The sequence below is a fragment of the Protopterus annectens genome, chromosome 11.part0 (genome assembly GCF_019279795.1).
Source record: "Protopterus annectens isolate FY-2018-M chromosome 11.part0, PAN1.0, whole genome shotgun sequence".
Classification (NCBI taxonomy): domain Eukaryota; kingdom Metazoa; phylum Chordata; order Ceratodontiformes; family Protopteridae; genus Protopterus; species Protopterus annectens.
In genome coordinates this window covers 537,720,134-537,737,133 of record NC_056745.1, presented here as the reverse complement: position 1 = coordinate 537,737,133, position 17,000 = coordinate 537,720,134, and the positions used below count along the sequence as shown (strand labels likewise).

General features: G+C 39.6%; 1 protein-coding gene across 2 annotated transcripts in view; it reads left to right on the top strand.

Moving 5' to 3' along the window:
• The window catches only part of PARVG (parvin gamma), a 3,368,585-nt gene that overhangs the window by 1,080,945 nt on the left and 2,270,640 nt on the right, over positions 1-17,000 (top strand). Inside the window, exon 5 of one of the 2 annotated variants that reach the window (XM_044088046.1) lies at positions 10,943-11,089. The exons of the other annotated variant lie outside the window; for it this stretch is intronic. Coding sequence (XP_043943981.1) covers positions 10,943-11,089 — 147 coding nt within the window. The remainder of the gene's footprint in view (positions 1-10,942; positions 11,090-17,000) is intronic. 2 annotated transcript variants of the gene reach the window in all.

Genomic DNA, 17,000 nt, shown 5'->3' with positions numbered 1-17,000 from the left:
CAGTGGTTTCTCAAGTTTCCCAAAATTTTAGGGGTTTGTGGGGAAAAGCACAAGGTAATGGCCCTTTTTCTGCAAGGAAAAGTTGGAAAAACATTCGGGTTTTTTACATATGTATTTTTGGCCATTCCAAACCCCTTTTTGGACAACCTTAATAGTGGAAAAATACATTTAACAAAAAAACACAGTAAACCTTTCTATTTGCAAAATTTCCGGTTTTTCACTGTTGGCTGTGATTTCTATTCCTTTTTCGCCCCTTTTTTGGGGGTGGGCCACCCCCTGCCCCCCCCCTTTTTTCAAAAAGCTTTAACGGGGCATTCCCCATAGGGGCCCTGTAAAGGTTTCACCAATTTAACCCGAACAATTTCACACCATTTTTACCCGTTCCCTGGCTACGGGTTTTTGGAATTTTATAAAATAGGAGGAAAGGGGTTGCCCCAGATTTACTGGGAAGGGGGATCTGTGGGTTTTGGAGTGTTAAGGTTTAAAATTCCCAAAAGCCAGTTTTGGAAATTGGGTTTCGACCCCCCGTTTTAGGGGAGGGTATCCCCCTTCCCTAACAAGTTGGGAAAATTTTTATAAATATTAATTATATTAATTATAATATATTTAAAACAAAATACTTTCAAAATGGGACCCATTGTGAAAATTATTTAAAACAAGCAACCCCAAATTTCAGGGGGGTTTTTAAAACCCCCAAACTAAGGGAAAAGTAATTGGGGGAGTGCCTACCTACACTTTTGGGGCCCCCACCAAAAAGGGCCTTTACTTACCCCAATTTCTGCATTATTTTGCATAATTCCTTTGGGTTTTGGGTTTTGGAAAGGCATTTCAGCAATTTACAATGGGTTTTTAGGGCCCCAACCAAATTTTCTTTTAAAAGGACAACCTATAATAAAGGTGGGGGAACCTTTTTGATTTAAATTTGAGGTTTCACAGGAAACACGTTTAACCTTTTCTCTTTTCTTACCCGTTTCCTGTTGGTGTGTATGGTTTCCCCCCAAATTTTTCTCTTTTTTTTTTATTTTATTTTTTTTTTTTTTGTTTTTCTTCTCTTTCTTTTTGTCAATTAATTATTATGTAAAATTAAAAACGGGTGTTTTGTTAAATAAAAAAGATGGGTCCAGTAATTTGGGTTCTCACCAATTTTGGGGAAAACACATTTTTAATTGCCATAGATTCCTTTCTATTCATGTTATTTTATTTTAGGACAATTTTTATAAAAGGGTTTTGGGGGAATAGGCGGGTTCCCTTTTTAGGGTTTTACGTGGAACCAGGTGGTAAGGCCCGTTAAAGTGTTCCCCTTTGAGTTAAAGGGTTTAAATCTCCCGGGTTTAGGGTGTGTTGAGATTCGGTTGCTGCATTTTCTTTACCCGTTTCCCCGTAGTGAGTGTGTATGAAAACTGACACCTACCAAATATATTTCATATTATTAATATATATATATATATATATATATATATATATATATATATATATATTACATATATTTTTTAAAATGTTTAAAATTTCCCACATTATTTGTACAAGCTAACAATTAGCAGGGCTGTTTCTGTTAACACTAAACTAGTATGGGAATCCAGTAATTTTAAAAAAATCTACCTGACATGCTTTGGGTAGTACACATCCTATATTGCCTTTATTTATTCCAAATATTACATTTTTTTAAATTTTCCCATTTTTTGTATGAGGGTCATGGCTTATGGGAGGTCATAAGACTAGTGTTACAAGGTCCTTTTGGGTTGGGCCCACAGTAAATTTTTTTTTCTTTCAAATTTAGTACAGGGCCTTCAATCAAAGGGGCCAAAAGGGACCTTTTTAAACATTAAAAAGGGGGTTGTTTTTTCTCACAGGACGGCGGTTTAGCTTTGGGGTATTTTCTTTGTTTTTAAAAAAAGGGGGGAAGGAAAAATTTAAAAATACAAAGATTTAAAATAAAAAAAAATTAATTTAAAATGTATATATTCTTAACAAATTTCATTTGTACAAATTTTTACAAATTTGGAAACCTTAACCCTTAGAGGGTGTTTTTGGAAAAATAAACCCGTTGGGGGAACCAAGTAATTTCATTTAAAATTTTACCGGGCATGTTTGGGGGAACATCCTATTTTTGGGGGGTTTTTAAATTTTTTTTTTACAATGTTTTTTTTTTACATAATTTGTATGGAAAATCATGGGTTAGGTTGGGGAGGTTCAACAAAACAGGTTTCTAAAGGGCGGTTTAGGGCACATTTTGGGGGGGTTTTTTTTTGGGGAAATTGGGGTACCCGGGACCTGCCCCAAACAAAGTGGCTGAACCCCCCCCTTTTGGGAGTTAAAGGGGTTTTAAGCCCAGGATGGGGGTGTTTGGGGTTCGGTTGGCCGGGGATTTAACTTCCCCCTGGGCCTTAAATGGGTGGGGAAAGAAACAATTTTTTGGATTTTAAAAAAAAATTTTAAAATTTAAAAAAAAAAAAAAAAAAAAAAATAAAAAAAAAAAAAAAAAAAAAAAAAAAAAAAAAAAAAAAAAAAAAAGAAAAAAAAAAAAAAAAAAAAAAAAAAAAAAAAAAAAAAAAAAAAGAAAAAAAAAAAAAAAAAAAAAAAAAAAAAAAAAAGGGGGGGGGGGGGGGGCGGGGGGGGGGAGGGGGGGGGGGGGGGGGGGGGGGGGGGGGGGGGGGGGGGGCGGGGGACCGGCGGGGCGCCGGGGGGGGGGGGGGGGGGGGGGGGGGGGGGGGGGGGGGAGGGGGGGGGGGGGGGGGGGGGGGGGGCCCCAGTTTTTTCCCCGCTGTTTTCCCCTTAAACAAAAACCCAGAAAAAAAAATTAAACACCAATTTGGGAAAAAAAAAAACGGGGGGCCCCTTTATTTTAATAAAAAAAACCCAAAATGCATTATTTTGGGAAAACCGGGGAAAAAAGCACAGTATACTAACCTCGAAGATAGAAGTGGATGGAAATCATAGTTGTACCCCAGGTATCACTTCTATGTCACTGTTAGACAGAGGCACAGTATACTAACCTCGGAAAAGGGCATAGCAGCATAGATTTTAATTGGGTGGCAAAAGACAAACACATTCTACTAGGCTTGTCAATGCCCTAGGGCAAATAGCCTAGTATGAACCTATGAACCTATGTGTACTGCTATAGTACTTCTGCCATATGTTGCATGTGTGTGTGTTGTGGGGGATGCACAAGTAATGGCCACATATTTCTGCACAGGCAACACGTCTGAAACACTCTGAGTGTTCATCCCTACATACTGTATGTGTGTTGCCATCCAACCCTGTCATGTGGACACACATTACTCAGCCTGGATATACATGTCCCAACAACACCACAAGCACAGTACACTACCTTGCTATGTATGCATGTAATTACACAGTTATTCACTAGTTAGGACTGTGATGCTATCCATGCAGCCCACTGGGCCAGTGGAAGCCACAACACACACTGCTGGCCCCTTTGCGAAAGCTTACCACAGACATCCCACATAGTGCATGTAATGTGCACACACATATCTAATCCAGACCGTATGCACACCACTTATTTATCCTGTCCAGTGGACTACAGATACAGGCACATTTTATAACAATAGCAGGAGGCTACTGCAGCACAGGGCAGATTCACATGAAGGCAAGGCATCTGTGGTCAGCAGTGGTAAGATGCTTCACATTCACCAAATGCACAGATATTGGCAACATTGTTGCAGACAGTTTAGGTGCAGGTATCCCCCCCCCATTCTCCTACACAAGTGGAATTAGTTATCACAGATGACTGTAACCTCCCTATCATCTCACATGTCCAGGTGAGGGCCACCCTCAACATTGCAGAACACACAGCATCACTGTTACAAAATGGTATCCCTGGATGTGTGATACGTTCACCCCTAGAGGACATAGCACCACATTACAGACTGATATTACACCCTGGCCATACTACAGGATGTGTACCTGAACAGTGCCATACATACACAGTGGTCCCACACCAATGAGGAGGAACCTCTACCGACCCTGGGAACTACTGCATCATATGCATAACTGGCCTTGTGTTCTAAGCTATGGAAGTTTTAAGTATGGACGACATGTACAGCAATATTACATATGTATATATATCAGGACTATGTACAAACAACCTATCTCATGGACATACCTATAGATAGTGAACTATGATACATTTGGAGGTTTCACAGTAAACACAGTATTAACCTGCTACTTTGCATTACCTGTGTTTGTGTCAGCTGTTGCTGTGTCAGTGGTGCTACTTGCTGTTTGCTGCTGCTGCTGCTGCTGCTTTTGTTGCTGGCTGTCTTTATTTTTCTTTTTTTTCTCTCTCTGTCTCTCTCTCTTTCTCTGTCGTTTTTGTGCAATGAATGTATTGCATGTGTGGAGTGTGAGTACTGGATGCTTTTGTAGGTATCTGCATAGGTCCATGTGATGGCCTCTGCACCAATTGTAAGGCAGCATTTGCTAATTGCATGCAGCCAGTTCTGTACTGATTACATGTCTCACTGTGATTTCAGGACAGTGCTATAAAAGGGTATGTGAGATAGGCGTTGCCCTTTCAGATTGTAAGGGCGTGGACCATGCTGGTATGCTGTCGACAGTGTTCTGTGAGTGTGAAGGTTAGTACGTCTCTCATGCTTCATGCTGTGTTGTAAATTCAGGTTGCTGCATTTCTCTCACCTGTTCCCTGTAGTGAGTGTGTATGCATACTGACACCTACAACTATATTTCATATGTACTGATATATATATATATATATATATATATATATATATATATATATATATATATATATGTGTGTACATATATATACTTTCATATATGTACATTAGCTGACATTATTAAGTACAAGCTAACAATTAGCAGGGCTGTTTCTGTTAACACTAAACTAGTATGGGAAACCAGTAATTAGGACAGTAAAAGTCTACCTGACATGCTTTGGGTAGTACACATCCTATATTGCCTTTATCTTCATTCCTACTATTACATGTTCTACTTATTTTAGCACTGTATTCCTGTATGAGAGTCATGGCTTACTGGTAGGTCATACAGACTAGTGTTACAATGGTCTTGTGGTAGGGCCTACTAGTATGCTTATATTTTGCTTTCAAATTGAGTACAGGGCCTATCAATCAAAGTGCTGGAGGCACCTTTAAGCAGTTAAAGGGGTTAGTAGGTCTCACAGGAGTCAGGCTGTGTTGCAGATTCTGGTTGCTGCATTTATCTTCACTGTTTCCTGTAGTGAGTGTGTATGGATACTGACACCTACCACTATATTTCATATGTATTAATATATATATATATATATATATATATATATATATATATATATGTATGTATGTATGTGTACATATACATAATTTCATATATGTACATTACCTTACATTATTATGTACAAGCTAACAATTAGCAGGGCTGTTTCTGTTAACACTAAACTAGTATGGGAATCCAGTAATTCGGGCATTAAACATCTACCTGACATGCTTTGGGTAGTACACATCCTATATTGCCTTTATATTGATTCCTACTATTACATGTTATATTTATTTTAGCACTATACTCTTGTATGAAAGTCATGGCTTAGTGGTAGGTCATACAGACTAGTGTTGCTAGGGTTCTGGTTTCAGGACTGACAGTGGAATTTTTTTTTTCTGTCAGGATGAGTACAGGACCTGTCAATCAAAGTGTTGAAGCCACCTTTAAGCAGTTAAAAGGGTTAGTAAGTCTCACAGGAGTCAGGCTGTGTTGCAGATTCTGGTTGCTGCATTTATCTTCACTGTTTCCTGTAGTGAGTGTGTATGAATACTGACACCTACCACTATATTTCATATGTATTAATATATATATATATATATATATATATATATATATATATATATATATGTATGTGTACATATACATACCTTCATGTATGTAAATTACCTTACATTATTATGTACAAGCTAACAATTAGCAGGGCTGTTTCTGTTAACACTAAACTAGTATGGGAATCCAGTAATTCGGGTATTACAAATCTACCTGACATGCTTTGGGTAGTACACATCCTATATTGCCTTTATATTGATTCCAACTATTACATGTTATATTTATTTTAGCACTATGTTCTTGTATGAGGGTCGTAGCTTAGTAGTAGGTCATATAGACTAGTGTTACAGAGGTCCTGGGTTCGAGACTGACAGTGGGAATTTATTTTTCTTTCCAAATGAGTACAGGACCTGTCAATCAAAGGTGCCAAAGGCACTTTTAAGCACTTAAAACCAGGTCTGCGCTTGTTTGCGTGGAGCTCACGCATGCGCACTGGCGGTGAGCTCCACGCACACTCACGCTATTTTCTTTGAATGAAAAGAAAAAGGGGTGACAGGAAAGTGGTGAAAAAGGGGTCACAAAGAGGGTAAGACAGTAGGGAAAAAACAAGCTTGGAATTTGCAGGAAGGATGTAGGTGAGGCCCGTAGCTGCCCATGTCTTACCCAGCAACAGCTGTGCATTTGTATGCAATTTGGTGTGACATTTGGAACCTTCCACCCCTGAGAGAGGTGTCAGGACAACATATACCTGTTGTACAGCCAATTGTAATTAACAGTTTCAATGTCCAGCGGACATGTGTGCAACATGGACAGCTATGTATGGGGCGTAATTTTTTTTTGGGTACAGAGTGCCCTTTTTTTTTTTTTTTTATCAGGTGAGAGTGGTATGTCAGGTGTGGTAGTCGGTATAGCTGGGGAGGTAGGTTGGGTAGGTTAACAGACAAGACAGACAAGATGCATACAGGGGCGGTGTATGACACATTTGGGGGGGTTACACAATTGACGGGGACAGAGGTTGGAATATCCAGGGCACATAAGCCCACAGATGGCAACAGTGGAACTGATATCCCCACCCATAGGCAGTTGCCACTGTTCCTTCACAGCCCAGGATGGGGCTGTTCTGGGGGCTGTGCAGGTGAGACAACGGGCATGCCCCTAAGCTGTGCCACCTGGGCCTCAAGCTGGCGTAGGGGCCCAAGAACAGAGTCTTGGATCTCCCTTCGCACCACAGACCGGACACCTTGGAGGGTGAGTGGACGAGCTCCTCCAGCTGTTCCCATTAAACCAACACCCAGATATTAACACCATTGAACAACGGGCATATCAATATCACATGCATTATTTGAACGGAAATACACAATCAAACAACATGCAGGGTTGATTAATGGCAACAGGCCATCAGGTTTGCAGGTTTGCAGGTATGAACAGGGCACATGCAACAACAGACATGCATATATTTTTGAAACAGGACAAATGTCCATGGTTAATGAAATGTTCACATACCAATATTTAGTGAGTTTTTTAATTTGCAATTATAGGGTGGAGTGGAGAAAGAAAATGATGACACATTCATAAATTATACATTGATATACATTTGTAATAGAAACACAATTAACTTGTGGGTGATAGTTTCCAAATGATTTTTAATTGACTGTCATGCTAGAGCTGTTACAGATACATCACTATCCTAGTTATTTTGAATTTGATCAGATACATCATCCTGCTACACTTTGATGACAGGGCAGGGGACAACTATGGATGTTTAGTATGTCAGACAATCATTCATTCTATCTGCAAATTGTTGACTGTCATCACCATATACAGATTTTGGCCTGAACATTCCAGATTCAGACACACTGACATCAGTTTGGGATGTTAAGTTTTAATTCCCACATGTATTTAGTTCTGTAGAACCACACTGACGCCTATATATTCAGGAGTTATTACTACTTTATTCATTGATACATGACCCTTTCTGTCACTCTCACACATCCTGCAATTTCACAGTTCAGGTTGGTACTTCTAGGCTTTGTTCACATATTAGACCTGTGGTGATTCCAACACTTTCTAGCAGTCTCACTTCTGTCATGATTCAGCATTTCAACAGAGGATATATCTCACATGTGATTACCTCAGATTCTGAAGCTGTACTCTTGAGACTACTGCAGGTTATACTACATTTAATTAATGGTGGGACATCTGTATTACAGAACTATTTATTTCTATCAGTTATATTTCCAGTTTCACTTGCATACTGATGAACTTGTTGCAGCCATACCTGCAGACTTTCACTTTTTGCTTGCACATTCTATTAGTTTTAATCAATACACTGCAGTGTTCTGCTACGTGCTACACTATAATATTTATTTACAAGTACTAGGTGGGGTTACTAACCTGCATGGTGGCGCAGCCGCACCAGCCTGTGGTCATGTGCCCGTCAATTCATAGAGCGGACAGCTGCAGCTGTAATACAAAACGAGTAATATTGGACCATCTCCATGGTATCAGCTAGTTGAATTCCTTACATACATAAGTAAAATGTAACTTACTCAGTAGTGGGGCGTTGGGCATATCCCAGGCCTTCTGGATCAATTGGGTCAACTGGTCTTGTTTACGTCGCTTCAGGTCCGCATGGTGGTGACGGACCTGCTCACCAGTACGTGGAATCCCAGTAGCACTAGTGAGATCATGAGCCAACCGGTCCCATGCCTCTGCCCTGTACGCTCCCCATGAGACCTGGCCCTGCATGAGTTGGGCCTCATGATAGTGAACTAGGAGCCAGACCATGTATCTGGACTCCTCAACGCCCCACCGCTGTGCTTGAAAGCAACGTCCCTCCCCTACTCCACTCAGGTCTATTCTACAATCATTTCTGCTGTGTATTCCCGCCTATGGGGCTTATATATGCCGATTTTCCCGCACATTTCTATGATTGGCCCTTTTGGAATTGTATCTACTTCACAGAAACTGCTTTATCATGCTCCATTCTGGATTATATCCTATATATATGCTATTTCTGCATTTCTAATACTGCTGTCATGGCTTAGTGGTTTAGTACCTTGACTCTAGTGCATGGTATCCTGGGTTTGAATCTGACCACTGATTTTTAATTTTCATGACTGTCTAGAAATTAGTTGAGGACCTGTCAATCAAACATGCCAAAAGCACTTTTAAGCACTTAAAACCAGGTCTGCGCTCGTTTGAGCGGAGCTAACACATGCGCACCGGCGGTTAGCTTGTGTGCGCGGCGTGCACCTCCGGGCAAACGGTGTGCGCTGGGATGAACCTTAATTGGCTAGTAACACACATGTTCAGCTAAGCACAGCTAGTCGCACACAGTTTGAGCCTGTTAAACCGGTGCTTAGCTACGGGCAAGCAATTTGCAGCTTTTGAAACACTACTCAGCTATGGGCACTCTGTCTCACAGCAGCTTAGCTATCAGTACATTTCTAAATATTTTTATTATTGTATTACTTGAAAATATATGCTCCATTTCATTCCATTTTACAAAAGGAAATACTTTTACATTTGTACAATACTGTCAGGGGCCTTTTTAGTGCTTATTTACAAAAAAAAAAAAAAAGGTTGTTGTGTGGGCTCGAATCTTGCCTGCCTGCTCTTAAGCTGACAACTCTACCGCTATGCTATTACTTCTTGGCTTACTTTGCATATTTAGTTCTTATATCCTTTTCCACTGATTGCTAACTGCAGTTGTGCTAGTAGCATACCCGCGCACACGAGTGCACACAGTAGCAAACATTTACGGGGTTTAAAAAAAATAAAACAGTTTTTATTTTCATTTTACAACATCTGTTCACTTTTTACATTGCTGGTCTGTGGGGGCATGTGTTGTGTAGTGTGTTTATTCACATTTCCATGGCCTCTCTCGTGGCTGTTTACTTTCAGCCATTCTAGATTTCCGGGGGCGTGTCTACGGACACGCCCCCTACTCTCTTACACGGACCGTGTAAGAGTTACGGTGTGATTCAGCATGCCTCATGCACCTCATGCATATGCATGACATGCTGACATCACACCGTTTAACTGCAGCCTCCGTGTAAGAGTTATAACTCTTACACGGAGGCTTCCTGAATTTGGCCCTACATGTGATGTATAATATTAAATGTGGACATGTTAACATGGTTTGTTTTCTTTTATATAAATTTATGTTTGCCTATGTCTTAAGTAATAATTCAATAAAGGTGTTAAAAAAGATTAGTTTGTAGTAGAGGCCAGAAAGTATGGTAATGGATTATGCAACTCAGTTCCTAAGGGCTACAACAAACAAGCAGAGCAAACGTAACTAAAACAGAAAGTAAGCTGCAGGAGAAAGGTACAGCCATTTGTGTTTATATGTGCGTGTGTGTATGTGCACCTGTCATACCGCCCAACTGTTCAGATTTTTGCAGTATGTCCAAATTTTTGGCTCATGTTCTGGTCTGTTCCTCATAAAATTTGTGGTTTTCTGGCAAATCACTGGGATGATCTGAGGACTGAAGTCACTAAATAATGGCATACATTTGAGTTTCAGACCTCAAATCTTTCAGAAAATGTATGTTAAAGAAACCCTGTTGCTCTAGTAACTTTCTAAGTTTGTAAGAGCAGTATTTAAAATATGTCCTTATTTTTGGGCCTTTGTCCCCCCATTTTGTTGGGCTTTATCCAGATTTCTTGCAGTAAGAGGTTGAGAGGTATGATTCCTGCACATGTAGTAGCCCCCTTAACACACTTAATGGGCATATATTTTTCACAGCAGCTTCTACAAGCTGTACATTTGTTGTCTATAGGGTGAATGGCATAGGAAGGCATGTCTCCAAAGTCAGTGCTGCCAGTTGTTTGCAGTTTTTCTGCATGGTAAATTTCACTTGGCAATTCCTGCTGCCTGCTACCACTTGTACCAATTTTTCAAAATCCATATACCGTATGAGTGATTACACTGATAAATAACTTGTTCTATGGTAAGTGAAAATATTTCCTATCTTATTATAATTATATCTCATCTTTTAAGTCTATTTGCTGCCTAGTCAAATTTTAAGAGAGAACATGATTAAAACATATTTTTTTCTGATTACATTATAAATTAATTTTACAGAAAAAGAAAACATTTGGATATGCTGCCTTATTCTTTTGCTTTGAAGAATGACATGCTTTTTTCCCCCAGTTACACTAGGCAAAACAAAGTTGGATGTGCAAGAAGTTGCTTTGTCAGCAAGTTCTCAGAAGCAGAAACTACATTCTGTGCTAACTGTCATAAATCAGGAACTGCAACTCTCAGAAGTGGAAGTAAAACGAAAGTGGGATGTTGACTGTACGTATTCTGATGCACAGTAATTATTTATTGACATCTGCACTGTTTTATGTCTTATTTACATACTATTTAAGTTGCATGTTCATTCAGCACTACTGAGCAAGATGAGTGTAGTGCAGGTTTTTATCATAACTTTCATTAAAGAAAAGGCATCAGAACATAATACATATTGCTGTCATACCTGAATAACAATTACCGAATGATTCTTTTTCTAAAAAAAAAAGAGATTTTGTAGTTATAATAGTGTAACTGCACTGTGAACTTAGCAGTTCAGTTATGTCATGAAGCACACTGAGCCATTACTGGGAAGGGTATACACATTATATGGCTTAGTTCAGTAAAACCTGTAGCTAATTGTTGGATCCTCCTCCCTTCTTCTATTTCTTCAATACTGTAATTTCACTGAAGGATTCATTGTTTCATAAGTAGTTGATACAGGTGCACGCTGAAGTGGTAAGGACTGATTTGCTTATAATAAAATAAAATACATACATATGTTGACTGATCAAGAATCATTACATGATGGGCATACCTCACAGCTTCTTACTGTAAGACATCTGAATAAAACTTAAATTAGTTGGTGGGAGGCCCAAAAATAGGAACAGATTTAAATATTGCTAGAATAACAGGATATGTGTCAGTATGCATTTTCTGAAAGATATTAAGTCTGAAACTCAAATGTTTGTCATTTATTGGTGGTGCAGTGCTGCATCAGCTAACGTCGCCTCACAGCAAGAGGTTCTCCAGTTCATTTCTTGGCTGGGTGCATTCTGTGCGGAGTCTGCATGTCCTCCCTGCATTTGCATGGGTTTCCTCCGGGTACTCCGGTTTCCTTCCACATTCCAAAGACATACGTCTGGAGCATTTCTCTCTGGGCCTCTGCTGAAAATAGGTTAAGTCCTAGTTGGAGTTTCCTGGTCAACAAATGTTAAATAAATAACTAACTAAATAAATAAAATATTTAATCACCTCAATCTTCAATGATTTGGCAGAAAACCACAAATTTTATGAGGTACGGGCTAAAAATATGAGGCAAAAATCTGGATATGTTTAGAAAATCTGGACAGTTCAGAGATATGCTGATGGGGAGCAGCAACACACATGGATTACATATGAGATTATAGAACATATTATGTTTTTATGTATTTTATCTTTTTATGTGGAATTGTGGCTGGAATTCATAGGCAAGTTGCATATTCTCCAAGGTATTTTTGCATGGTTCTTATCAATGCAGAGGGTGTTTCTGACTCAGTGAGTTTAGTCAGGCAGTTGTACAAGAGCTTTCACATCTCTATACACAGTACATGAAAATTAATGCATAAAGAGATGTAAATGATACCATGCAAGGAAATGAGTGCATAACAACATGTAAATTAATCAAATAAAAAAGTTATGATTCATACAATTCAGAACAGGAGTCACATGATTTGTTTGTATGCTGCGATATAAAGCATCATCAGATGGAAAAAAAGGCAGAGCAGCAGTTGTGAGATATGTTCATTGTTTCAGGAGTTTGTATTCAGCAGCATCTAATTGCTCTTCCTGCCAGTTGTTTTGATGGGTGTGGCATAATCTCACCACTCTCTGGCTCATAAGCATTGCCAACAGTATCCGGCCTGTCATACTCTCATTGATGAGCAGATACATACAAATATTTCAAGCACAGGCATTTGTGCCCTTCTGGCCTGCCAATATACCAAAGAACTTGCTTCCATAATAAGTGTCCAGGCTGTTCTTAAAAATATGTAAACTAGTACTTGCTTTAATGTAATGTGGTAGTCTGTTCCATGCATCAGCTGCTGTCTCGGAGAACAAATTATTACACTCCTCATTCCTACAGAATCTTCTGCATAGGATGTTTGATGATTCTCTGCTACTTTTTGATAACACCAAACATTCCCAGAGGTAGTTGTCTCTAAATGTCTTACATATCTGAATAAGATCCCTTTTAAATATCTATATGTGACACAGTACAAGTTCAGATATTTTAGCCTTTCATAATAACTTAAATTTTCACATCCATGGATGCCTTGGCTTATTTGTGCTGTACTCGTTCCAGTTTAATCATGCTTTGTTCTTATAATGTTCCCATATTGGCATTTTATATTCAAGTTTGGGTATAATGTAATTAGTAAACAATGACTCCATCATTTCTGATTTCCTAGACTTTATAAATCATTTTATACAACCTATAGTTCCATAACTATCATTAACCAATTTGTTGATGTGATTAGAAAAATTCAAAGCCGGATCTACCCATATACCCAAGTCCTTAAATGAATCTACAGTTTCAATCACTGTGTGCTGAGTTAAGTACTCACCTTTCAGTGTATGTTTCCCAAGTCTCATATGCTTAGTTTTTGATATATTTATCAGCATATTATTTTCTTGTGCCAAATGGTCAATTTAGGAATTTTCTTCTGCAGACATACCCTACCTGTAACACATGTAATTAATTTACTCAGTTTCAAGTCACCTGCATACAGACTGTGGAACACCTCAGCTGAAAAAGATAGGTCTGAAAGACACAATCTAAACAAGTAAAGGCCTGGGACAAAGCCCTGTGGGACACCTTGACTGGAACCAAGAATTTTACTTGCCCAATTGCTGTATTATACTTGCTATGTCCTATTTGTAATCCATGCAGCTATCCGTCTTATCAGGAGTACATCAATACCTAGTTGTTCTAATTTATTGATCAGTATTTTGTGTATGATCCTGTCAAGTGCTGAAGTTAAATCTATATAAATTACATGAGAGCACAATTTTTCATTCACAGCTGTTATTATATTGTTATAGAACATCATGTTACAGGTGGTTCATAGGTTCATAGGTTCATACTAGGCTATCTGCCCTATGGCATTTATAAGCCTAGCCAGAGTGTGTGTGGCTTTCACCACTCCTTAGGATGAGAATGCTATACCCATTAGTTTGCTGTGCCTCTGTCCAGCAGTGACACAGAGATGATTCCCGGGGTAAACCTATTTTCAAAATATGCATAGTGATATATGATTTCAAGTTGCAACCTTTCCAGTTCTGACAGTAACGTACCCAATATTACCTTCTGCATTATTTTTCCACAATGTAAAATTAAACTTAAGGGTCTGTATGACTTTGGGTTTGTCCAACTCCCCTTTTTATTAAGACAGGTTTAATAAGCATATGTCTCCATTCTTGAGAAATCTCTGACCTGGTTAATAATAAATATAATGGTACTGTAAGCTCTTGCTGAAATGTTCTCAGGTCATTATTACTAATGCTGTCTCCTCCCTATGCTCTGTTTGGATCCAGATAGTGGATCAATATAGAGTACACTAGGATACCATCAAGAGCACAGCCAATATATTTTAACCACATATTGAATCTTAGGAACTGTGTTGACTTCATTTCTACGGATACCAAGGTGTGTGTATTTCTTGTCATCTTAGATCCAAGAACTTCTCAGTGACTACCCTGGAACATATTAGTTATTTCCAAGGATCCAGCTTCATAATACTCAGTAAATTTCTAAGTGTAATGTTGTTACATGATAATGAACACATATAATTCCCTAGGACTAAAAAAAGAGAAAGACAGCACTATGCATGGCTTTGACAATATGACCCACGACTCTGAGGTGCTGGGTGCCAAACATTGAACTCATTTGGCTGTAAATGTTCCTTCTGGCTCATAGTCCCAGAAAAGCATCAATAGGAAAGGCTACCATTCCTTCGGCTGGCAGGTGGTCTGTGATGCACAGAGGATAATTTCTATCACTTACAAAGCATGTGCATGGAATCATGGTAGTTATCATTATTCCCACATTTGGCATGTGTCAGGACTGTATGCCCATTTCTAGTGTGTAGTGATTTCATATAGAGTTATCTACTTGGTAAGTGCTGACATGGTTTGCAGAATCCATGCTGACACATACACATTATTCAGGTAGCCAGTATCTCCCCCAAATAAATATGTTTGCATTTTTCAAGTGGTGTCAGCTAGCCCTCTTAATCTTTGGCTCATGACCCTCATGCACAACCCTGAAGCAATTTTTGAGATGAATTTCAAAACTGCTCATGCACAGACAAAGAACATCACAGAACATGTGTTTGAGCTACTGAAGGCAAGGTTTCCATGTGTAGATACATATGGGGGTTCCCTTGAGTACTTTCTTGATACAGCCAACAGGATGTTTGTAGTAAACACCATAATGTTCTTTGTGTTTCACTGTTGCAGTCATCACATTTGGGTTATCTGCCTGCAGGTAGCCCTCAGTCAGCCTGGATACCAGAGTCTTGGGATTTCTGCGTTGGATGCTGTCACTTCTTCCATGATGTCAGGTCGTCAGGGGTATAAAACGTGCAGCCAATACCATTACATCAGTCTTTCTTGATATGCAGTGTCCGAAGCAGAAGCAGTTTGCAAGTGTTGGTCGGCCGCCTCCTGAAATTTTTGTTTTTCGAGTTTCATACCTGAAGTCTTCTAAAAGATAAGTACCCTGTTGGGGATCCTTTTTGCTTGCTCTAACCGATGTCAGAAAAAGTTAATAATTGTCTTGCCTGTGAAAAGCAAATACCTCACAGAGATTTTCATTCTTACTGCGTCACCTGTTTAGGCCCAGACCATGACGTTCCTCACTGTTGGTTTTGTGCCTTATTCAATGCCAGAACTATTCGTCGTTGGGCTATTTTTGTAGCTAAATTCTTTTGCTCTCGTTCTCCATATTCTAAAATGGCTTTGATAAACCATCCGACCACTGATCTTCTGAAAAAAATGTAAGGATAAAGACAGAGACAGACCACATAGGTCCAAAACTGCCGACGATGCTTCCGTTAAGCTAGTCGCCAGTCTGCCGGTACTCAGTGAGGTGCTTTCACAGCCCCTGATACCCGCTTCTACAGATTTGCAGGCCTCTACTGATGAACCATTCGGAGTCCAGTATGCCGCAAGATGCTTCTTCGACTATGGAACCTGTGGATGTCTCTACCTTGGATGGGTCCAGAGCCGTTGTGCAGGCACCAGCTTCTGAGGGTGTATTCAAGCCTTCCGATTTTCATATTAAACCGATGACTTTGTTTCAATCCAAAAATACCAAATTTCTCAGGCCAAGAGTTTGCACTATGCCTAGGAAACAGACGACCAAAGCACATTTTCAGGCCCACATGCCTCAGAAACAAATGCTTAGAATGGCTGAAGATCTTATTACTTTAATTAGGGGAGCCCAGTCTTCTCCCTCAAAAAGACCAAGAACTGATTTTCCTTCTGATTCTTCAGATCATGAGTCTGTTGACTCTGATCCTTCTGATTACCAGGGCATACCCTTATCTACCTATGAGGATTCTGATGCAGAGGATTCCATTCCCTCTGCTTCCCCACCAGAAGATTTTTCCTTTGGTGAAACCCTGCATACTCTTAGAGAGCATTTCTGCTGGGAGTGCCAGGACTACTCGCAGTCCAAAAAGAGACTCAGTGAATTTTTATACTTGCCTCAGCACAGGCCACTAGCTATCCTTCCTGTTCTCGAAATTGTAGATGATGTCTTCTTTGAATCCAGCCTTACTCCTGATACTTTGCCCCCAGCTCCCAGGAAACCTGACAGGTACTACAGAGTACCTAACTCCCACAAGTTCCACTTTAAGAATCCTACTGCGGATCCAGAGACCATTTCCCAGGGACCTAAGGGCATTAAGGCTACAACAGTCAAAAACCCAACCCCTTTGGACAGGGACTCTAGGGCTTTAGACAGATGGGATAAGAAGGTATACACCTCTGCTACTCTTGCCATCAGGGCTTTAAATTGCCAGTTTCATATGTTAAAGTATCAGCAACATATTATGGAGCTAATTAAACAAAAAATTATGTTGATTCCTGATTGTGCAGAACATATTTACAAGAGCTAATGCATGCTGCTAACCAAGTTGGAAAACATACT